This window comes from Ciconia boyciana, chromosome 18 (genome assembly GCF_034638445.1).
Source record: "Ciconia boyciana chromosome 18, ASM3463844v1, whole genome shotgun sequence".
NCBI lineage: Eukaryota > Metazoa > Chordata > Aves > Ciconiiformes > Ciconiidae > Ciconia > Ciconia boyciana.
Genome location: NC_132951.1, coordinates 5236301 through 5261033, shown reverse-complemented (window position 1 = coordinate 5261033; position 24733 = coordinate 5236301). Strand labels below are relative to the sequence as shown.

The 24733-nt window shown below is 43.7% G+C and overlaps 2 protein-coding genes across 4 annotated transcripts in view; one reads left to right on the top strand and one right to left on the bottom strand.

Moving 5' to 3' along the window:
• The window catches only part of DDX31 (DEAD-box helicase 31), a 51025-nt gene extending 39784 nt beyond the window's left edge, over positions 1–11241 (bottom strand). The window contains exons 1-12 of one of the 3 annotated variants that reach the window (XM_072883539.1): positions 10557–11240; positions 8664–8914; positions 8394–8469; positions 7873–7916; positions 7360–7430; positions 6699–6763; positions 5795–5839; positions 4177–4218; positions 2388–2452; positions 1488–1607; positions 994–1100; positions 8–243 (exon numbers count right to left, since the gene is read on the bottom strand). In XM_072883539.1, coding sequence (XP_072739640.1) covers positions 8–243; positions 994–1100; positions 1488–1607; positions 2388–2452; positions 4177–4218; positions 5795–5839; positions 6699–6763; positions 7360–7430; positions 7873–7916; positions 8394–8469; positions 8664–8914; positions 10557–11216 — 1782 coding nt within the window. In that variant the 5' untranslated portion in view covers positions 11217–11240. Of the gene's footprint in view, positions 1–7; positions 244–993; positions 1101–1487; positions 1608–2387; positions 2453–4176; positions 4219–5794; positions 5840–6698; positions 6764–7359; positions 7431–7872; positions 7917–8393; positions 8470–8663; positions 8918–10556 lie in introns of all 3 variants that reach the window. The other 2 variants (XM_072883538.1, XM_072883540.1) reach the window with 2 other exon arrangements.
• Positions 11130–23821, top strand: GTF3C4 (general transcription factor IIIC subunit 4). The gene is made up of 5 exons (XM_072883541.1): positions 11130–11262; positions 12230–13965; positions 15808–15938; positions 16634–16722; positions 17787–23821. Exons 2-5 carry the CDS (start codon positions 12268–12270, stop codon positions 17849–17851), a joined length of 1983 nt encoding a protein of 660 aa, XP_072739642.1. The 5' UTR covers positions 11130–11262; positions 12230–12267; the 3' UTR covers positions 17852–23821.
• The last annotated feature ends 912 nt before the right edge of the window (positions 23822–24733 follow it).

Sequence of the window (24733 nt, the reverse complement as noted above, 5' to 3'; positions counted from 1 at the left end):
GTCTCACCTTGCATTTCTCAAGCATAAAAGCTGCTAATGTGACAAGCCTCAGTTTGCTGGGGACCATCATGACATACTGCTTGAGCTTCTCTGGAACAGCAAAGTTTTCCTGCTCCATGCGGTTTGACGGACTACTGGCTTGTCTATCTGTTTGTGATGCTGGTTTGAGCACCTTCTGGATTCCATCTGCTATGGAAATGCTGATGGGATCATTCAAACTGATATCGGCCAGCCGTGTTACTCCTAAATCACAGAAAATGAAAAATACATGAAGTCCCGTCTGGGGTGCTGCTGGGGAGGGCAATGATATAGTCACATAAAAAAACCCCAACTAACGCAATTCCAGTGAAAAGCAGTGAAGGGCAAGGAACTAATAAGCCATGCCTCAGACACTGACAGAACACCTCCACAAACTTCAGACTTTTCAGGGCTTAGCCAGGTTTAGTTGCTGTGGACTCCACCAAAAGCATCACAAGACACTACTTCAGCCAACTGTGCTATTTTACATTACATAAATGTCTTGACCAGATAGACAGCATTTGGCAGTCCTGTTTTTTAACTCTGTGTGTGGGAAAAAACTCAACGGATCTTCACTCTTGATAGAGTGCAGGAGTCATGAGGCCTGGCTCAACTCCTGCCTCAGCAAGTGACTTCTTGTATGATATGGAGCAAATGACACAACAGCTGTCCTGTCATTAGCTTTTTGCCTTAATTCTGTATTTGTAAAGCAAACAAACAAACCAGTGCTTCCCAGGTTCACGATGACTCTGCTCTGGAATTTGAGACATATATGTAAGGACCATGTAAGTATATACACTGACAGAAATTCCAGTAACGAATACAAGCGTCATAAGCCCAAAGAAATCAATAGGTATTATTCCATTTCTGCAAAGGACTTCAGATTGGGCTGTAATATAATCAGACTCAACCAACTATTTTGCAGTTGCCTGTGCCTTATTCAGCTAAAAGAGACATCATCTGTCTATAACCTACCTTCTGTGAGGGTGGCTGAGAGCAGGACATTCTGACGTCTCTCTCTCTCGGCATTTAAAGCATTGAGTATCACAGCTACATCCTTCTCAAAGCCCAGGTCCAGGATCCTACAAAAACAGCAGAGGTGGTGAAAGGTGCTGTAGGAAGGAATGAGGAGAAAGTCTTAATGCTACATGAGCCACTTATGAATAGGGGAAGTGCTAGAGTCGATCAGACCTTTGGCCCATCTAGCTTCATGTTCCATCTTCAACTTTTGCCAGGGTCAGACATGTCAGAAGACACAGCGAATCTCTGCAATTAATAATTGTACAATAATCTGTCCAAAGGGGACACTTCTTCCTAATCCCAGACATCTGGTGCTTGGCTGAGGCCACTGAGCATGAATGGTTTAAGATCGCATGCACACTCTCTCTTTTTTTTTTTTTAATATTTAGTGAATTATGATGCAGAGGATATCATCATTATTTTCCATATCTAAACACTTGGAAGTTTACCTGTCTGCTTCATCAATAATCAGCCACTGAGTGCGACGGAAATGAATACATTCTGTGGACTTAATGTGATCAACCAGGCGACCAGGAGTTGAAATGAGGATATTTATTCCTTTACGTAATCTGTTTAGATGAGAGAGAGAGAGAGAGAGAGAGAGAGAACATACAGGTTAGCAGTAACTCTAGAATAGGAACCCTGAGTGAGGAACTGGAATCCACAGAGTAAAAAATCATGGCCATAGTAAAATTAGCAGGGACAGTACTTTCTCACTGATTAAAACTGAAAGTTCTTGCACGGCTAAAATTTCATGCTTGATCATCATTGATACTCAGAGTTATACTCAGTGACAAGGACAGGGTAGAAAGAAATATTAATAATATTTTTAAAAATCTAAAACACCCAAGCTACGTCTTCTTTTCTAATTGAGTACTTTTTTTTACTGTCAAGAGTAAACTTCTTCTTGTGTATGCTTATATACAGAGAAATGAAAATTCCATTTTGGATTACCAGCTTACAATTCAATTCTTGAAAAGGGAAAAGAAAGAGACTTAACACCAGGAAATCTCTTCTCCAGAAAGCAATTTCCCCCATAACAAATACTGTAGACAGCACTCGGTGGTAAGCAAATACAGGCGTTTGTCAGAAGAGAAAAAAAAATACTGACACAAGAGATCATCATCTCAGAAGGCTCATCAACATTTTAGAAATAGATCCAACTGGGGGAAGTGAATACTTCCTGCTGACCCAGTCACTGTGTCTGTGTAAGATCCAGGGGGATCACAGCTTGATCTAAACTCACAATCCTCTCTCCCAGTAAGAAAAGCACTCTAAAGAAGAGTAACAGATAAAAATGCTGTAGAGCAGAAGAACCCAAAATACAATTTAAGAAGTTGGCTTCCTACCTGGCTTTTTCCGATTTTCTCTTTTCTCCCCCCATTAGCACTCCAGGCACAATCCAGGCAAATGGCTACAGAAAGGAAAACCAACACACCGATATAGATTCTTCTTAATAAAGAGACAGAGTCTAATCCAAAAATTATGTTTCTTGGCAAAAAGAGAAAGGACTGGGGCTGACAGCAGTGTGCATCTGATTTGATCTAACAGATACAGTCTACATGCACTCCCTCACCCACAGCTATGTATCAATGGCACCTTTAGTTCTAGCCATGTAGCTTGGCTTCCCACATCGTCTAGGAAGATAGAAATGCAATCATTTTTGCACCACTTCCAGTCACATAATAATGTTTCTTTTCCTTCTCCCCATATAGCCTAAATGTTCAAAGACAAACTACAATGCTATTTCTTCATCTTGCCTTTAAGCAGTATCTTCGTGTGGCCAAGGAAAATTTAAGAAAAACACAAGACCTATAACATTTATATATACGTACACAGACCTACATGCACACAGTCACCATGTCTGTGAACATTAAATGTCAGTCTCATTGCCATTTGAGGAACAAGTTTGCCACTTACTTTAATGAGTTCTAATCCTTCATTGAATCCAGTATTGCCCAGTATTTACAGGGGAGATAAAGTACAGTACTGCCATTGCCTCACTCGAGGGGAAATGCAGGACAGAAGCAAAGCACAGCTTGTAAGGATTGCACAAATGCGTGACTGGTAAACAGGCTTAAGTTTGCATGGGTCTCTGCTTGCCAGAAATGCTCCAACAAAACAGTTTCTACAAAAAGATTTTCTTTTTAAGGTTTAAAATAAGGAAGATGTCTAAGCAAGATCCAGGCAATATAACCTTAGCAGTTGGCATTAGAGTAATTGTGTCAGGAGCAGCTCAACTAGCCTTTTTCTCTCTCCATAATTACATAATCATATTACACCCTCCAGTCGTCCAGCCCTTCCAAGGTCCAGCCAGACCATGACCTAAATCTTCTGCTTTGGGTCACTATGACAGTTTACACTGGACTTGATGGTTACTACACATTATATGTAACAATGAAAAATTTAAGGAAGTCAGTCCAGACTTCATCCTTTGAAGGACATCAAAAGTCCACTCATAATAACTTCTAATCACTGTGGAAGAAAACTTCAGTACTTTAAACCTCAGCATGACACAACAATATCTTACTTGGTAATTCCAGCACTAAAAAAAGATTTGGAAAGTGCCTTATTATTTCAAGGAAAAAAACAGAAGAGGGAGTGGGAATATAGATCAGATAAATGATTTAGATACCTTCTAGCCCCATGGTAAGATACTCTGCCTCAATTAAAAGGAAAGCACTACCATTTAATGATTTTAAAAGCTTTCTAATTTCTCCAGCCATTCAACTGGCAAAGCAGTTCACCAAGTTCTACTCCCTATCTGAAACCCATCTGTCTAGTACTAGTTTCAGTAAAACAGTACTTGTCATTGAGTTTCCATTCATAGCTCAGACTGAAACAGTGGCACATACTTCTAAAAACAAAACGTTGTGAAAATCAGCTACATTTGTTTATGAAAACATATGCAACTAAGGTGTCATAATTAATCACTTAATTTTTTATGTAATAGTTTAAAACATGCCACAGGGAAATCATGCACTTACAAACAAACAGATTTATCTTTAAGGACCATATACGTTGCCAGATCCTGGATTTCCTTAAACATCCAGTTGAATTAACAGGAACTGAAGTTGCTTAGCATCTTACAACAAGAGTCTCAAAGAATAAGAAGAACACAGAGCACTGAATTCTTACCTTAAGTAGTTTCTGCATTGTATCAAAACTTTGGAGTGCAAGCTATGGAAATCAACAAAAGAAAGTGAGCTCTGAAAAAGTCCCTGGACTACAAAGATGGACTACAAGCCCCTTTGGCTCAAAAATCTGTAAGCTAATCTAGTCATGTATGTCATCAGAATTCTAAATATGTCTTTAATTTGTCTTTTAGAAGCTGCTTATTATTTTATTCTCTTACATAATCCTTATTTTATTATATTTGGACCTGTTAAAAAATGTCTCTATTGGTTCAGCTCCACAAGCCAGCTCTCAGGACAATAGAGACTTCTGCTGGCTTCTGTGAATGCCCCAGGGAGAAAACAAGCTGAAGCCACAGACTTTGCTCCACTGGAAGAGTAAAAGGGAAAAATGGCACAATTTCTGGAGGGAAACCACTATGAAAAGGAAATGCAGCCCAGAGGTTAGGTATCTTCTGGCAGTCAGGGCAGACCACATTATTCCCTCACCTGACCCACGGAGTGATCATACCACTGGATCCTTCTACCTCTCCGTTTCCCAGTCAGCAGAACAGAGATGGTATGTACAAAGCTTGCAAACCTAAACGTCTGGTCAGTAGGAAGCATTTAGCTGTTGGGTTTCACGTGCTGTCTGGCAGCCATTTCTGCTGTGCCAATGAAGACGACTGAGAAACGCAATGGTGCCTCCCTGACTCATTCATGGAATGAGCATGTGAGCAGGGCTTAGTTATGGGAGCAGAACTATTTTAAATGCTCTGACTGCACGTGCTACATACTATTACTTGCCAAGCTCTCAAGACAGGCCACTGCTTTCAATACAAAGTAAAAGTAACACCAACTGTAATTACAAATTATCTTCATAAGTATTCTCAATGGCAGCCCTTTAAACAAGCTTACAAACAGTTTCCTACATGCTTAGTATTCATACAGCATCCTAGAGAGGCAGTAAGTTTGCTGCTGTAAAAATTTAAATAGCTTCAGAGCTTTCTCCTTTCACGGAACTGAGCTGAGATATTGCACTGCAGGTTGCATAAAATATTGCGCCCCAAACTAGATACCTGCAATCAATTCTCCACATGGAAGTTATTATCATTTGACATAAAAAAAAAAAAAAGGTTGATACCCTCCTCTGAAATTGCCTTTGCAATTGCAAATAATATAAATCAAATACAAGAGAGTTCAGTGGAGAAACCAACTCTTGGAAGCCTCATCTTCAGCATTCACTTATGGATTTGAAAAAAGTGCTTTAAAAATGAAATGTTTGTATAAACCTACACATTTGCAAAGCTGATTTCATTGGTTTTACTTACTCCCCCTGTGTGAGCTAGGCAAGCTTCTCCCTCCCATGCACTGAGCTAGAGAGTTTATCCGGTCTTCACAATTATTTCCAACTGCATGAGGAAAACTTAAGAGATTCCTTCTTTCTTACTTTGGTATGGCACTGAACAAAAACGACAACACACATCCAGAGAGAAAACACTCTTTCTGTGAGGGCAATATCTGAGCAAAAGGACACACAACGTTTCCTAAGACAGTCCCTGGTGGACCCACATCTACACACTAAAAATCAGTGTTCAAACACTCAGATTCAGACAGAACCAGAAAGAAAAAAGGCCACCTACCTCTCTTGTTGGGACTAATATGAGTGCATAAGGCCCATCACTGCGCTGCAAACAGAGAAGACAAGAGGTCCACTAAGAATAATGTAGCACTGATAAACAGAGCACTTCCACGTCTGACTGCTATTAGCCAACAAAGTGAATTCTGAAGGGTTTTAGTACAAGTTTGTACACAACAGTTTGGGTATTCCCCCCTCCCAGCTTTTTAAAAAAATCAACAGTCCTTCAAATATCAATACTGCATTGCCTTCTCTTTTCTGCTTGGAAACCTGCTCACAGTCATACCCAACATTTTATTCCATACACATATTGTTTCGCTCCCATATTTCTGAGTTTCAGAAATACTCTCATGTTTGATGCACAGCAACAATCTGTAGGTAGCAGCTGCAGAAAGTAACAATCCAGGATGGGTTGGAAACATTTCAAACCCATAAGGAAAGTCAGGATGATCTCTTTCCATAAAATGTACAAGAGATGGCAGATCTGCAGCAGCATTTTCTGGTCAACCAGATGATCCAAACTGGGAGCAATTATCAAATCTCATTCCATGTCAAAGATTAGAAACTTATTACTCCTAAAGACATGGCAGTAACCTTTGTTTTCAGCTCTCCCAGCTTCCAGACCATTGCCTCTTCTGCACTCTACTGTCTCCAAACTTGACAATTTAGCCTATTTACAATTTAGCCTACTGCATGAAGTAATGGGGAATGTGTAACATTGGTCTTGTATCATCTGTATCTCAGCAGTACAGGAGGATCACATAAGCCACATGCACAAATAAAGGGGAAGAGAGACTGCTTGACCTTTGTGTCAAGAAGAGACAGTGATGACTACAAGATAAGAGCTGGATTTCATTTTTATTAATCTTGATATCAAAAGCAAATATACTTAATTCTGTTGCACCTACCTGTATTTTGGATTCCATTCCTTGCAAAGACTGTACAAGTGGAATCCCATAGGCAAGAGTTTTACCTTTTTAAAAGGGAGAAAATGGGAAGATTTTCCATCAAAAAAAAAAAGTGGCAATTACAGCACTCCAGAAGATTAAAGTACCATTCATCCTACCATTCTTAAACCGAGGTCAGAGTCTGGAAGAGTTTTAATTAAGTAGAAAGTTTCCAGAACGGAAGATTGGCAGGCAATTCACTAAAGGGTTAAATTAAAAAAAAGAGAGGTGGTGGTATCCCACTAAGATCTGTCTAAATAAATATCCCCACCCACCCAAGGAAATGAGACATCCAGGCATAGTTTGCTGTAGAGCAAGCACATAAACTTGTATGGTGAGAGCGTGTGCTGCTTAGCTCTGCTGGCCTCCTGGATCTGCGTCTCCAGCGTGAGCCTTGGAACAGGCCCATGTGCAATGGCTGGCAGCTGCACATCAACATTCAGTCCCACCACTGCATTCTTACAGAAGTTTGCGCAGCATCTGCCTGTGTCACGGCAGTCCCACGCCAGGCTTCCCAGCCTGTCACTTTTATGAGCTGTAACGGGAATGTGAGGTTTTGGTTCCATATTTGGGATCCAGTTTAATATGCCCTAGGGAAGGAGACTGACAATTAAATACTGACCTGAACCAGTCTGAGATCTCACTAGAGCATCTTTGCCTTGCAGGAGCACAGGAATTGTTTGCTTTTGAACACTGCGTAACAAACAAAACAGGTTAGGAAATCCAAATGCAACATAGGATAGAATCCTGAGGTTTTAACATACAGTGACTGTTTCAAAACTGTTCAGCCCAAATTCCATGCATTCATCTCTACTGTGTAGCTACATCAGTAGAGGTGATTTCTAAGGAAAGTCACTAGATAGGCATCAGATGTGATAAATTGAAAAAAGATGGTTTTATGATTCAAGTACCAAATTAGAAGGCAGGACTCCAAGGTTCCACCTTCAGCTGTGACAACTGACTTGCTGTGTAACTTACAAGTTATTTCTCGTCCCAAATTTTGAAAGCAACAAACCCTATGGCAAATGGGACAGGTACTGTGATCTTCACAAACCAATTACATATAGTGAAACAATCATAGATGATTGGCTTTAAGGGGTAGTGAAGTGCAAAGTTTTTATATGAATTCGCTTACCTGGTCATGCTACTTATCCTTAGGACAGTGTTTATTGTGGATATCTAGAGAGATAATAAAGAGCAGTAAACAGGTTTCATTGTCACACTGTTCCTTTTGTTACTTTTTGTAGTACAAGACAGAGCAAAAACCAGAAGACTAATGCTTATTCTCTATATGACTGGTCCAGGGCAACTGGATGTAAAAGTTCCTGGGTCCTCAAAACACTTCTTAGTTAATCAGACTTACACCATTGCTGGTACATCATGAAATACCAGACTTGTTAAAATACTGCACTCCCAAATAGTTTTCTGCAGGTTTTTGGTATTACAACTGCAAACAGTGAAGGGTGCATCCCCAGTGTGTTTGGGGATGCGTCAGGACACTGGCCAGCATGCTGAGCTAAGAGACTACAACAAAATCAGGCACAGTGCTGGTGAGTCTGTCCAAGTCACCATGAATAAAGGTGCATCTCTCAACTCTCTAACCTGCCCCCGCCCAAAAAAGCACGTTTCAAGGCACACAGCCTTCCTGCCACTCACCAGATGTGGATGGAGGTCCAACTGGCTGAAAGAATCTGTAGTGAAAACATTTTCTTGCACCTGCTGTACTGCTTTGCTGAGTTAGGGGAAACAAACCAAACCAAAAGAAAGCACGTGTTGTGGTTAGAAATTGTACAATAGTATTCTACGTAAACAGCAATGCAACTACAGGAACCAAGCAACTGCTTTGCCCAAGCAAGGGCAAGAATTCAAGACATTGACTTTCAAGGCATTGAAAGGGTTTTTTCCCCTCCCATTTGTCTAAAATACCTGTGAATTTCTGGGATATCAGGGTTGTTTCTAAACAGGCTGGATGTCTTAATGAAAGGTTTGCTTTGCTGGCTTTCATTTCGGTTGTCAGTCAACTGCTTCTTCGGAAGAGATTTTTGAGATGAACTTCCCTTTTCCCTGACGTCAGCTTCCACAGCACGTTTCTTGAAGGTGTTTATTGATGGCTTACGTTTACGTTTCAAAGGTGGGTTTCCATGTGGTGACAGAAGCTTTCTTTTCAGAGCATCAGACTGCTTTAATGTTAACAAACAAACCAGATAGCAAGAATTCATTAATGACTGAGAATTAACAATATGGTATCATGTTGAACACAAACATCAGCCCACAGAGAGATCCCTTATTTTTGGAATCCCCTACCCCACGACTAAAGAAACTAAGTTTGATTTTTGCAGCTAGACAGTTCCTACTCTAACAGATTCACCGCCACACCTGAGACCTCTGAACACTACTGAAATGCAAATAGAAATCTAAAGTCATATATAGTGCTCATCTCTAAAGGATTTAATCTAGCTTCTCCAGTAACTGAGCAGAACACGCTTTAAAAATCTCTCTCAAAAGCTCTACAAATCTCACGATTACATTAAAGCCATCCCTGTAGGCTTCCTTCTTTCTGTGGGCAGGAGGGATGGCCTGTACTTCACTCCAACTTATGCTTCTGCCAACTTTCAGCATTTCTGAGCTCTTTATTTCTTCTTCTGCAGCAATCACTTTATTTTACTGATCTTCCAATCATCTTAAGAAAAACTTTTGCTCTCCCCATATCCCTCCAGGAACAGTGAAGAAGAAAATTAAATTTAACTTCCTTTTGTCCCCAAAGCTCTTCAGTGTCCCCCAGCCCTTTTTCAATAAATTTATTTTTCCTGACATGACTGCAAAACTCCTGATACGTGTGAAACGCCAGCACAATCTTGCCCCTTTTTTTTTCCTCTCTCTTCCCCACTCCTAGTTGCACACTCTGCTTTTCTTTGTCCTCCTATGAACCACATTGTTTTCAAGCCCTATTACTTTTTTCACTTGTTTCTTCACATTTTTGGCAACCAACCAAAAACCAACCTCCTTCCACCAACATTCACTATCAGAAAAATGATGGTGGTGGCAGTGCCCTACCTCAAAATACCTAATATAATCAGCGTAAACCCTGGCAAACACTTAACTCTCACATACTTTTGCGCAATATTTTAAGAACGATTTAAAAATGAAGAATAATAACTGAAGCAACGCAGAATCACCATAATGATAACTTTAAAATTAAAAATTACTTTAAACATCTGTTTACCCCATTCTTGTTCTCCTTTCCTCACACTTACGACAGTAAAGCACCTATTCCTGCAGCTCACAGCATTGCCACAATTAGAAGTTTATTCTAAAATATAAGAGGACTTCCCCTCCCTGGCAGCATTTCAAAGCATCTCTAAGGGAGGCAGAGGCCTGTCACAGCTTCAGCAGTCAGCCCCCAACAAGCCAAAAGCCGCTAACGACGTGCAAAGCGCAGTACCATCCACCGCAGCCCGTTCGAAGGCATTCGGGGAGCCCGTACCCGCCGTTCGCACCCGCTCCCTCACGAGGCTTCCCCCTCCATAGCCACCACCCAAGGTGGCCGGGTCCGCCTCGCTGCCGAGCCACCAGGCCCCCGTGCAGGTATCAACCCCATCTCGGGGGGGAAAAAGCCAAAGGCTCGATTTAATAACTTTTTAGACGCTGACCCTCCCCCCCGCCCCCGCCCCACTGACCACGGCTCCGCCGGGCCAGCCCCCAGCCGGTGCCCCCCCAGGTCCAGTCAGGGCGAGAGCCGCGGCTTCGGCCCGCAGCGCACCCCGCAGGGTCCCGAGGGCTGGCCCGGGCCGGGCTCCCAGCCTCCCCCGCCGCACCTACCCGGCTGGAGGCGCCGGGCCCGCGGCCCCGCGGCGCCGAGCTGAGGTTGAGGAGCAGCGTCCCGCTCACCGCCATGGCCCGCCGCCTCCCGCAGGGCCCCGGGGCCGCCCCTCGGGCCGGGCCCAGCCCGCGAGGGCGGAGGGCAGGCGGACGGGGCGCCGAGGCGGCCCCCCCATGGGAACGGCCGTTCGCTCGCGGCCCCCGGCCGCGGCCGCCCCGCTGCAGGGGCTCGGCACAGCGCTGCCCGCACCTCCGGGCCCGCGGGGCGGCGCAGGCGGCGGCGGGGCAGCCCCAGCCGGGGCGGCCGGGGGCTTCGGCGGCGGCGGCAGCGCATGCGCGCTGCGGCCCGAGCGGCCCGTGAGGCGGCGGTAAGATGGCGGCGGCGGCGGAGCGCGGGGGCAGCCCCTCGCTGTCGGCGGGGGAGGAGGAGCCGCCGCTGGGGCTCGACTCGCTCGTCGAGGAGGCGGCGGCGGCGCCGAGCGCCGGGTTCCGGCTGACGGCGGTGCGGCGGGAGCCGGCGGTGCGGCTGCAGCACGGCGTCAGCGGGCTGGAGCCGCTGGCCTGGTCGGAGGACCACCGGGTGTCGGTGAGCACGGCCCGCAGCATCGCCGTCCTGGAGCAGCTCAGCGACGTCCACAGCGGCGGGCAGGAGATGGTCATCCACCGCACGGCCGTGCCCGCGCCCTCCGCCGCCTGTCTCCTCAAGGTGAGCCGCCCAGCGCCGTGCAGCTGGCCGCGGCGGTGGGCACCGGCCGCCTCCCCCTCCGCGGGGCCCGGGAGGGGCGGCCCCGGGGCTGCCACGCTGCGTCCCCCCGCGCGGAGGGGCAGCCCCCGCGGTCGCCTTCCGCCGGGCTGCTCCTGCCCCGCGCACAACTTGCTGCAGTGCACGCTGTATTTGATGCCTTGATGGACTTTAGAAGCATGAGGGGGGGAAACCACATGTAGCCCAGTAATGTCAGGGTGCGATACGCTCACGTATCGAGTGGATTTTAGGTATTCTAAACTTTAGCCGTTTTTCTGAGAATCGCTTGAGCTCCAGTACTTTGATGGCAGTTATTTCAGTAAAACTTTAGGTAGAAATCTTTCTTGGTTTGCTACCTACGCTGAAAGATTTATGCAGCAGGGACTGTTTTGGGCTTCAGGTGGGCATCTGACTTTTTATAGTCCTTAGCACAGAGGGGTAGCAGGTCTGGGTGAATCTTATTAAATAATAATCCTCGTGTTGCAGATCTGATTTTTTTTTTCCAAAACAACGCTGAGAATATGGAATAACTTTAATTGAAATATCGAGTGCTTTACGGTTTGAATGTTATGTCAAGTACCTTTAAGTACACACTTAAGAACAGAAGTATGAAAACAGGCTCTTTGGTTCAGCAGACAAAGACTCAATAGCTGAAAGTCAAAACTATACAAATTCAGGCCAACGACGAAGCTTAAGTCTTTAAGAGTGAGGTTAATTAACCATTGGACCAGTGTAGTATAGCTTGGGATAGAGAATGCTCTGTTTCAATTGGGAATGAATTCCAGGGAAGTCTTCCTAAAAAACAGTTCTACAATTGTTTTAAAAGCTCTTTTTGTTATCTTTTAGGTTGGTCCAAAAAAGGAGGTAGCAGAATGTAAGGAAAAGTTTGCAAGTTCAGTGGATCCAACAGTTAGTCAAACTTTCATGCTAGATCGAGTATTCAATCCCGAGAGGAAGTCATTGCCGCCTATGCGAGGATTCAAGTATTCCAGCTGGTCACCGCTGGGCTGTGACGCCAACGGAAGGTGCCTGCTTGCAGCTTTAACCATGGACAATCGATTGACCATCCACGCAAACCTCAACAGACTACAGTGGGTGCAGCTGGTGGACCTGACAGAAATCTACGGGGAGCGTTTGTATGAAGCCAGTTACAAACTTTCTAAGGCTGATGCTCCCAGGGGAGAGCTAGGAGACTTCTCTGAATTTCAGCGACGGCACAGCATGCAGACTCCAGTGCGCATGGAGTGGTCGGGCATCTGCACCACTCAGCAGGTTAAACACAACAACGAATGCCGGGATGTCGGTAGTGTGCTCTTAGCAGTGCTCTTTGAAAACGGTAACATTGCAGTTTGGCAATTTCAGCTTCCATTTCTGGGTAAGGAATCAATTACTTCTTGCAATACCATAGAGTCCGGAATAACTTCCCCAAGTGTCTTGTCTTGGTGGGAATATGAACATAACAACCGAAAGATGAGTGGACTTATTGTAGGGAGTGCTTTTGGACCGGTTAAGATCCTTCCTGTCAATCTAAAAGCAGTCAAAGGGTACTTTACGCTGAGACAACCCGTAGTCTTATGGCAAGAAATGGACCAGTTACCAGTGCATAGCATCAAATGTATTCCTCTTTACCATCCCTACCAGAAATGTAGTTGTAGCTTAGTGGTGGCTGCAAGAGGAGCTTATGTGTTTTGGTGTCTCCTGTTGATCTCCAAAGCAGGTCTGAATGTCCATAATTCCCACGTGACAGGGCTTCATTCTTTACCAATCGTATCTATGACTGCAGACAAACAGAACGGCACGGTGTATACATGCTCCAGTGATGGAAAGGTAAGGCAGCTGATTCCTATATTCACAGATGTTGCTTTAAAGTTTGAGCACCAGCTGATTAAGCTCTCAGAAGTTTTTGGCTCTGTCAGGACTCACGGAATAGCTGTTAGCCCATGCGGTGCGTACTTAGCAGTTATTACGACAGAGGGCATGACTAACGGTCTTCACCCAGTTAACAAAAACTACCAAGTTCAGTTTGTAACCCTTAAGACTTTCGAGGAGGCAGCTGCGCAGCTCTTGGAATCTTCTGTTCAGAACCTTTTCCGGCAAGTGGACTTGACGGATCTTGTACGCTGGAAAATTTTGAAGGATAAGCATATTCCTCAATTCTTACAGGAAGCACTGGATAAAAAGATTGAGAGCTGTGGTTCTACTTACTTCTGGCGGTTTAAGCTATTTCTCCTGAGGATTTTGTACCAGTCAATGCAGAAAGCTCCCTCAGAGGTCATGTGGAGACCTTCACACGAGGATGCAAAAATCTTGATATCGGATTCCCCTGGGATGGGCAGCACTGAAGATGATCAAGAGGAAGGAACTTCTAAACAAGCCAGCAAGCAGAGCCTATGTGACACAGGCAAAGGTATGGACATAGATGACACTGCAGATGATTCTCTTCCTCAGTCAAGTGACATAGGAGGCCGCGAGCCAATGGAAGAAAAGCTTCTTGAAATACAGGCACAAATTGAGGCAGTAGAAATGCACTTGACACGAGAACACATGAAACGGGTGTTGGGAGAAGTTTATCTACACACATGGATTACAGAAAACACCAGTATTCCCACCAGAGGAGTCTGTGACTTCTTAATGTCCGATGATGGCTATGATGACAGAACAGCACGAGTAAGTGCACCTCTATGCTCTGGGGATTCAGTGTTACAAGTGACTTCTTTCTCCCCCCTCCATATCCTTAAATGAAAATACAGCTTTGGGGGTGGGAAAGAGAACTGTAATCATGTCATCCTTGCCAGTCAGCTTCTATAGAGCATACAGCTTAAGTAGTCCTTCCTTGAAATTATGGAGTAGGAGGGAATGTAAATACAGATGTCGAAATTTGGATCGGGTACAACAAAGAGTTTTTGCCTGAGTTTTTGCAGAACAAGGGAGAGGACCACGGTTATTCTGCTGCTGTTGGCGAGTTTAGAACATGTACTGATTGAGAGGGATGTTTGTTTTCATGGCTAAGCTTATTTAATCTATAATTTCTACAAAACTAAACTTAGGAGGTATTTCCTCTAGTCAGGTATGTCTGCAGTTCTAATTTTAAGAGTTGCAGTATCACAAAGTATTTATTATAATTGAAAGTACCGTGACTGTTCAGGTGATACATCAGCTCTTGTCATTGCTCCATGAGCCTTCAGGGAAAAGATCAGTTACAGAGGTTCAGGAAGTGATTGTGTTTTATGAGTTAAATCCAGTGATTCAGAACTTCATGCAGGGCTTTAGCCAAGCTGACTGAATGTCTTTGTTAGAACACATCGGGCTGGAACCTTCAGGCACGCTTGCATTTATTGAACTACAATAAACAAGCATAACTGAACGGTTGGCCATGATAGGAACTCTTCCCAAACTTGCAATACTCCCTACCAAAATAAAAGCATAACTGCGAGGACAGTATCCTGACTGTTGCAATGTGTAGAGTAAGCATCTGTGGCAGGAAGTAAGTGATCAGTGAACCCTGCGCTGGGCAATGAAGTTTTCTCAATATAGACATCAGACAAAGGAAGCTTCAGTGGGAACGCTCTGCCATCAGCCTCCCGGCCCTTAAGACTCGATGACAAGAATGTCTCAGATGTCTCTGTACCTCTTTGTATGAGCAGAGAAGTTTCTTTTCAGTACTTAAGTCCTTAAATCACTTGAACTCTCAAAATCAACCTTTACATTGCATCCAGAAGGACAGAGGAAGGAAGCATGTTTCCATTACTGATGTAGCGTGGTGTTTTCTCTGCTGGACTTATAAGCAAGCAGGCCACACAGTGTGGCCGTCAGTAATTCACTAGGGAAGTATTCTGGCAGAACTGTGTTTTTCTAGCATCCAATTACTATGAATTGAAGGTTTGAGAGGTTGCTTTCCTTGTCTTGTAAACAAGATTCTTCTTTTTATAGTGATTAAACGATGACTTCCAAATTCTATTTTATCTATTTGGTTTGCTGTCACATTTTAAAGGTCCTTGGGATGTGGTTTATATCTATTGAAATGTCAAAGACAAATTTGATCACATAAATGTTCTACTAGAAACATTATGTATATTCCAAGATGACTGCTGAAGATGTGCATCCAGGTAGCTTCTGAACAGGATTTTTTTTTAGCACATCCATTGTGATAGGCACGAGAACGTGAAAGCATTGCTGTAATGGTCAGTGGCATCCTCTGAAGTGGTATGATACCGATTTCTTCAGTACTTTTAAAATTTGCAAGTAGCTTAACATAACACTGTAGCTCTTAATTTCTGTATCCCTTTACTGTGGGACAGAAATCTTTAGGAGATGACAATAAAATGAGAATAAATTAATACTTATCAATGTATTCTATTTCTTATGCTTTTATTTCTTTGAATTCAGTGAAGAGCGTAGATCTTTGCATCCTGTATCACATTCTGAAATCACAATATCCTGAGAGACGTTTCCACCTTTCAGTAGGCAGCTGTCGTGCTGTAAACAATGCTGACTGCTGTGTATTCCCAGGTGCTGATTGGGCATATCTTAAAGAAAATGAACAAACAGACTTTTCCAGAGCACTGCAGCTTGTGTAAAGAGATCCTGCCATTCACTGATCGCAAACAGGCAGTCTGCTCCAATGGACATATTTGGCTCAGGTAATCTGTTCTTAAAGTTTTTGCCGTCCCCTTGATGATTTAAACACATTTAAATAGCTAACCTAACACACTTTCTAGTGTTGGAGTAAACAGTCACGAAGCCTGTTATCCGTGCTGCAGTTAATGGCAATTTTTGCTGGCTGTTACCTGGTCTCTCCCCTGAGAGCGAGAGGGCATTGTGGATTGGATTTGGTTCTCTTACCAGTACACTGTTTTCAAAATAAAACACATTTGATAGTCTTTTTTCTTCAGGCAGGGGGAGGGAGGGGGCAGGGAAGTAGTGTGTGTGGGGGGAAATCAAGCACAAGTCATCCTTTGGAACAGCACACAAAGGGGGGTTTGTTCTAGCTACTTCAGCATTTGAAAACAAAGCAATTTAACAAAGAGTGATTGGAAGCAACTACATGGAGAAGTCAGACAAGTTCTGGAACATCTAGAAAAGGCAGTCTTCCAATGTGGATTTATTGGGTATGTGGTGATTGTCCCTGGAGACTTGGCAAGTCAGTAGTCTGTCACTTAAAGAAAAACCTTTGCCTAAAAGAACTTATGTGCTAGTTTGGCTAAATAGTCATTGTCTTAAAGACACTGTGGTTCTTCCCCTGTGCAGTAACCCTCAACTCGGGGCATAGGAGCAGGTCACAAAACAACACAACAAAACCCCAAGCCTTTTGATAAACCAACTTGTCCTTTCACAGGTGCTTTCTAACCTACCAATCCTGTCAGAGTTTGGTATACAGGAGGTGTTTGCTTCATGACAGCATTGCACGGCATCCAACCCCAGAAGGTAAACTGTTCCTGTGGGCAAAAGGGGCAGGATTATGTATTCTTAAGTTTTATCTGCAAAATGACTTGAATTAGCTGCACTGACTTTTCTCTTTTAGGCAGTTATCGTGTGAAGTACTAGTACTCTGCGTTTCACCATGTCCTGTTGTTGTCCATGCATTAGTGGCATATGTTAATTACAAACTAGTGACTGCAGAAATCTGTAAATACTACATTTTAATGAGAGCTAGGTAAACACGTAATCTGTGCTGGAGTGCTACAACAGTTACTTTATATTCAAGCTGAATAGATTAGCATCCAGTTCTGCAAGTGATGAAGGTTTCTATTTCAGTGCAAGCTGTATTGATCCAGCACAGGTTAAGAAATAGTTGGGACCTTGCTGGCTTAGATCCCAAACCTGCCATGAGTACGTCATTCAGAGACAATACGGCAGGCTGTGGGGGCCAGTCAACCTTTTGGCTTTGCATTTTCAGAGTTTGAGGAAGGACAAGCTGTGCAAGAAAATAGTTTTCTTCCCAACTGGTACACTTAAAAAAATCACAGAGTACTCTAACAGTTTGTCTTAAAGTGTAGGTGATACTTTTCCTCTCCCCATAATATGTGGGTATTCCAGTCAGCACTAAGGATCAACTACAGAACTTAAACCTCTTTAGAGAGAAGCTGTGAACTTAGTTTCCTTATATTGGAGAGGGACAAAGAAACAGGAACCAAGGACTGCATTATGTGAAGGATCTAATTTCAATTAAGAAAATGAGAACACTACATTTGTGGCATGGTGATCCTTTAAGGTTTTTTTTGTATGTAGCTATTTAAGATGAGTATGTAATGATATAGCATGGACTATTTCACCTTAATTTTGTCCCGTACTGAAGTGGGATTTAAACTGGCATTACTTGAAATTTCAAGACAGAAATGGAGTTGGATTCCTTCTGAACTCTCAGTTAATCCTGCATGGTGACTATATACAAACTGTTTCAGGATTACTATTTAGTTTGTCCATCTCGGGCATCACACCTGTGTTCATCTCTACCTCCAGCTTTAAACAACTTGTTTTCTTATTTGCAGATCCTGAATGGATCAAGAGGTTATTGCAAGGACCTTGCACGTTCTGCGATTCTCCTGTGTTCTAGAGAAGAGCTATGTAAAGATTGAAAGTATTTTCTCTACTGCATAAGCTCCCTTCAGTCTGGAAGGATATCGAGCGCAGGAACACAGACTTTACTGGAGGGGGAAGACATTGTCCACGACCCTGTAAATAGAACATCGGAGGTTCTAGAAGCTCCTTAAGTCCAGAGCCCGTTCCGTGCTCCAGAAACAGGAGTACATCTGGAAGAGCGAGTTTATAAAGCGGTTTGGAAATGCACCCCATTGAAGCATCGGCAGCTGGACACGCTTCCTTTTACTGAAAAGGAACTGAAGTCTTAAGCACGCAGTGTGAACTGTCCTTTCTGCCCGACAACTGTGCGATTTCCCAAAAGCTAGGATGGGAACAGCGGAGCTGCCTCTTGAATGGTCTTGGTGGGTAGAGAAGGCTTCAGCTTGTAGTGCTCTCGTTTGCTTTTTAACAAGCACTGGCACTTGCTGCAGAATATTAAACTGTCAAAATAATTTGTGGTTCTAATTTCTTGCAGAGTGAAGCGTATGCCAGTTACAGCCATATGAAAGAAATTGGCCATGATATTAGTTTCACTTAAAGTCTAGAAGAATAACTGCCTCTTAACTGTTATAACAGTATTGCAGTCAGAAGGGTAATGTTGGCTGCCTGGGTCAAATATGGATCAGTAAGAATAATTTTTAAATGTAATAATTATTAAACTAATAGCAATTAGATTAAACACTAATATATATATAATTTCCAATGCTCCTAAGTGTCTTGCCCTGCTTTCTTTTTCTGAACTAAGTTCTACCTACTTCCTAGCTTTGGCCAATGTATATGCCTTTTGTTTCACATAACCCTCTACCAACAGGAATCATCTTTTCCAGTGTAACTCAGTTACCAAAAACATTAGCAATTTACCTTATTTTCAATTGAATTGAGAGTCTCTCTCATACAGAAATTGAGTTTTGCAGAAGTTTGACACACAAGTAATCACTCCCAGCTGACAGTTTCTCTTTTCATAATAATACAGTAAAAAAAAAAAAAACCCACCCTGACAAAACACCCAACCACCACCACGGCTAACATTTTATAGGTAAAGTTTCCACGTGTGGTCATGGAGTCTAGTGAAGCTGTTCTTGTATAACCCTGACTTTCTCATCACGAGATTCATAAATACGCCAATGATGTAGCATGGCTGAGCCCAGAAATGTATTCTGCCTTTTAACTGTCCTATCAGAAAAAAACATCTTTCTTTCTTCGGCATCTGGTTCCTATGGGGAGCAGGAGAATCCTTTTCAACTTCCTATGCAGCGTTAGAGGAATAATACCTCCAAAATGTGTACAGTTATTTGGTACAGTTTGTCTTGTTAACTTAAATCCATGTTGTCAGATAATCCAAAGTCTACGTATTTACGTTCTTCAGAGTACCAGCCTGGACACTGGGATGGTGTTGCCCTGTTTGTGATTCATGACACTTCTAATTGTGTGTGAAGTCTTCTGTGGCTGTTGGAGAAATCAAGGAATTGCCCTGACAGTATCAGTCCCCAACAATGCATGTGTGGGTTGGTGCTTGATTTCCTTGATGTAATGACTATGCATACTTTTCTTAACATTCCTTCACCTTTAGTAGGAGCAAATTTTTTTTCAGCTAATATTAAAACAAGTCAGCTGTCCTTACTATTCAGTGTTTCATGCATTAAGCATGATAGTGCTTTGACTGAGAATATTATTAATACACTAGACTAGAACAGCAGAAGCACATTCATCTGTAAAATAATTAGCCTTGTTTGTAAATATCCTTGGAAGTGATACCATAATTGTATTAAAGAAATGTTTAGTTTTTTATTGCTGTGCATTGAAAATTGAAATTACTTCAGTGTGTCTGCAAAGAATGAAAATGTAGATCGTGGTAGCATCTAGTAAAACAAAGAGTAACCTTGATACCTAGTGTCTGTGTAGTCTGAGGCCAGGTGCTGTACCCGGGGCAGCATTTATCTTCTTCCCAGTGCTGATGGGGCTTAGGGGGAACAGAACATCAGTTTCCAATACGAGCTGAACAGAAGGTTTAGTCACGGTGGCAGAGACAACATTTTAAGTGGAAGCTGCAAGTCCTTGTCCCGGCAGTCCTGACCAAGTTCATCAGCGAGTAAGTGTTCAGATTCAGAAATCCACCTGACTATAGGGAAGGGGAGAGAGCTCTCCAGAGCCATGTGTAAGTGCTTTTTAAAAGAAGCACAAAGAAGATTTCTTTGATATTGGTGTAGAAACCATAATATCCTGATCTGCTGAAATGTTAAAGTCTGGCTGACCAAAAGGTTCAGCACGGTATCATTAGATTAATTCCTGGTGATTACTTCTAGCAGTTCTCTTGAATTTCCCTGGATTGAGTTGTAATGCTTTAGACATGTAGAAGCTCTAGTACACCTAGCATTAATGTTGCAGCATTAATGTTTATTTTCCTTGTCTTTCAAGGCAGTAGATACTCAGTATACCATTGCCAGTTTATTTAACCTGATTTATGACTGCTGGGAGAATGGAATTTTAAAGCCAATGATGTCGGCTTTGTCTGCATGCCAGTGGAGATCCTTTAGCACAAAGCTTTCGCTTCTCACCCTGACCCATTCACCACAGGTAAAGAGGTATTGTGATTTAATTTTTTTTTTTAAACCATCACTGGTCCCTAAGTGTATTTTTAACTAGCGTAGGTTTGAATAGTATAGCACACCTCAGACCAGTAACATTTAACCTCTGATGCTGATCTTACTGGATTTTTCTGCCCAGCTGAGACTTCCTTCAGGAAACCTTTTATCTATCTGTCTTGGACTCATGACTTGCAGTTCTAGGAGTGCGGAGATCAGTCGTGTTCCTGTTGGAGTACTGTAACAACCCGCAGGGCTGCAGCAGCACCTTGGTGCATTATCCCTCGCGTTGTCCTGATGAAAACCCTTCCCTTCATCCCACACAGGGAAGGCGAGTGGGTGAGGAAGGTGCAAGCACGGGCTGCCGGATCCTCGTGCTATTTTGCCATCAACAGAGTTGCCTTCTCAAACTAATACAGTCGAGCTATCCAATATTAAGGCCTAGGCTGTTTCGAGACACAAAGTGAAATATTCAAAGACTAAATCCCACAAAATCAGAGTTTATCTTGCTAAGTTTTTGCACCAAGTTTTGCGAGATATCTCAGACAAGTGAGCAGTTTAAGGCTCTCCTCAACTGCTTCACCATTTGGCGGCAAACACTGTGGCTGTTTACGGTGCCTCATCTCCAGAGGAAGAACAACACCCCAGCAGAGAGACTAAGCAGTTCTTGTAGTATTTGCTGTTGCATCTGAGAATTAAAGACCCAGAGATGCTGTGTTCCGTGTCTGAAGCTAACATGTTGTTGTCTTTAAGTAGCTTCTGACAGGAGTTACGATTTACTACTCATGCCGCTAACAAGGGTTTATCCCTCCTCCAGTGGGATGAAGAAATCCCAGCTAATCCAGGTTCGATGGATAAGCAGAACAGCTCTGGACTGTACAGCTCCTTAGTGCCTTGGTGCTAGATGCCGTTGTTTGAACTAAGGTGGAAGTTTGGGGTCAGGAGGACTCTGTCTTGGGTCTCCAAACTACACCTCCTGCTCTGGAATTGGTGACAGTGAACTCATTGCTGCCTTTTACCTTGATTCAGCTGTGGGTTGGGGACTTCATTATTCCATCATCCTTTCCTGTTGTATGTTCCCCCCTCCTATAAATCCTATTGTATAGTCCTAGAGAGGAAATATTATGGTTGCTAATGCATACATATAGGCAATAAATATTTCCCCGATTTTCTTAAACTTCCCAGGTTTTCCACTGGCTAATGTATCATCAGTGATTATGGGCAGCATAACACTATTTATTCTATCCTCATTAAGGGTTTATTGACATTAAAAAAAAAAAAAAGGAATGCAAACATTTATAGGCCTAGTTAAAGGCTAACGAATCACACTTGTGCTGTTATGCCCTAAACTAACATTTACAGGAGACTTGTTTGTACAAGTTTAATTTCTCAGTTACAGAGCCCACCCTTTATTACTTGTCCACCGTTTCACAAACTGGGTGGCCTTGCAGGCACAATTGCTGGAGTCTCAGTTGCCATCTACAGGTACGGCATCAAGAGAGAGCATAAAGAAGAGAGCTCATCCCTGCTCCTCGGAGCCCTCGCCACGGAGCAGGTCGGGGTTAATCACCGAAGCTGTTGCTCTTTTGACAACACCTAAACTTTGTGCGTGAGACAGATGCGGAAGGCCAGTTAGATGTGTCTACCGATAGACTCTCTTCAAGGGGGCAGGACGGTGGCTGCAGGAGGAGGAAGGTACCTCTTCATTCTCCCTAGTCTGCCTTTCTGCGTGAGTGGAGCTGGGTATGTCAGTGAGAGACCACCGCGTGCCTGCTTCCTACTGTCAGTCACGATAAAGTGCTTGTTGGCATTTTACAACCTAGTTCATGCTGTTTATTGAATTCTTTCTGGCAGTCACCTTATAAGCATGTAGTTAGTAGCAGTCCGATAGTTAACAATATAATAAACTTTGAAATTTGTTACCGCAGAGCACTAGTTCATATTTTTGCAGCTGGAAGGGCAATAGCAGTCTTAGCCTCAAAGTGGCAAAAGTCAGATTTATAGTGAGCATCTAAATTAACTGGAAGAAGGCGTTTATGGGTTCTCAGTAAAAAGGTGAAATGCTCAGAGTAGTTACAATACTACGTCTGTCCTCAGCCCCCTCTCGTATTCCCCTTTGAAGCTTTCTGTATCAGGCCTGTAAACGCACAAATTACGCTGGTTATACTCCAGCGAAGTGGGTAGGGTTTATTTAACCAGAACTGGTACACGTGTCTGCAGGGAGACGCCTGCTAGTTTACAACTCCACTGGTAAATACCAGCTTGCAAAGCTGCTGTTGTCCCTCCATGTGGGTCAACAAGGACAGCTTGAGCTTGGCTCTGTTCATCTGAGTCCAGTCGTACCTGTTGAAGGTGCAGGAATCATAACAAGATGGAGTCGAGCCTTCTCTTGGAAGTCTCAATCCAGGATGGTTTTTCACAACCTGTAGAGGTTATCATGTGTGTAGAGCAATGCCCACAGAGTTTTAGTTTTCACTTCTGACAGAGGAGGGCCTTGTATACATTCTCTCACTTAAATTTCTGTCTGTGCTAATCTTTGGCTGTACTCAGTTCTAACTCACTTTACACTGGAGACGTTCCCAGACCCTTGGTGTCAGTTGGAATATTCTTACTCGGTCACTATTTTTTAATGCTAACTCAGTTTTTGGCACTCTTCACTCGAAAGACCTGGAACTCCTGCTGCTCTGCCACGGTCTGGGCCGTGACCTCAGGAGTGTCACAGCTACCTGTGGATGGCTGTTTTCATTGTTGCAATGCAGCCGATACACGGGGCACTTACTAGCATTAACCACACTACAGTTTGGGGCAGAAAGTGGAGGAATTCCCTGCAGTGTCCTAGGCTGCGCCTGAATCAACACAAATGTGAATGTTTGGAGCACTTTCATCACAGGAGGACTCGCGCACTGCTGAGAGCCTACAGCAGGAGCTAGAGGGCTGTGCCAGCCCTGCAGCATTCTTATTTAATGCGAAACTAGGAGGCCAGCCCTGAAAAAGGAAAACCTGAGAGCCATCCAAATGGAACTGTTCAGAGGAGAGTTTAATTTAATTGCTCTGCTAATCTAATTAATCTCTTCATGCTACTTAAATTCCGTTCTGGGGTGTGAGTGTCGTAGCTAGCCGGCCACATGGTCACCAGGCTGAACGAAAAGCAAAGCTGAGTTTTAATCTTTGGTTTCTGGATTTTTCCTTTGAGACTTAGTTCTTGGGAGGGTCTGACAAAGTTGCTGTGAATATTGATGCTGTGTATATGGCACATTTTGTAAACGTGAAGCAAACCTGGATGAATGTTTTGTATACTGCAACAGTAGCATTGTACTCCTGCTCCTTTTTTATTCTAAATAAATAAATAAAGTACTTGTTTGTAATGTCTGTCTTTTAAGGGACTGAATTCCTAGGAGGAACATGGGGTGCCAAGAGCTGAGACTGGCAAGAAAGAGCAGTGTAGTTAAGCACTCAGTCCTTCAGCATAAGACTTCGCACTTAAAAAAAAAAAAAGCTTAATAATAAAAATCTCACTGTGGCCAGTGTCACTGGTGATAAAGCCTAGGAGAGGACCTGGAGTCTGATAGTGCCCTTCAGCCACACGACCGTTCCCTTCTCCTCCCCAGCACAGGTTCAACCCCTCTTTTCCCTGGCCTCCCGAACCGCCACGTGGCAGCACTCCAGCTCCAGAAAACAATTCGACTAAGGAGCCAACTTTCTTTGATGAAAGGGGCCTGACAGCACCTTTTCTTTTCTTCCGTAGAACCAAAGAGTTCTTGTTGCAGAAAGAGGAGAATAACGCAGGAGAGCCTGCTTGTAGAGGGGAGTAGGCGATGTTCTGTATGAAGTGCGCGTGACAAGGCAGGAGTCACCTTTCGGGTTCAGTTTTGGCAACTGCGACACAGATGGGCAGCTACAGGGTCACGACCACAGTTCGCGCCTACTTAAGAAGAACCCGGCTCTGGCTGCCCCTCCGGGAAGCAGAGCTGTGGCACAGGTACCTGCCAAGCCTGCCTTTGCTCTAAACCAAATCTTAAGGACCTGTACGAACACCTTGCTGGCCCTTTCCTTCATTACAGTCCCACAGCTTCTACAGCACGCTGTGAATGGATGGTGGGAAGACCAGCTACACTTAAGGTTTTTGTGCTGGCACGATCACCCAAGCAGCACCCAAGCCTTACGGGGAAAGGTGAGAAACCAAAGGAGGCGGCAGGGGAAATCTTTGAAGAGCTACAGGGGGGCCCTGCAGAGACGGTGCTGGGGGATTGGGTCTCCTGCCTGGGGGTGTTCAA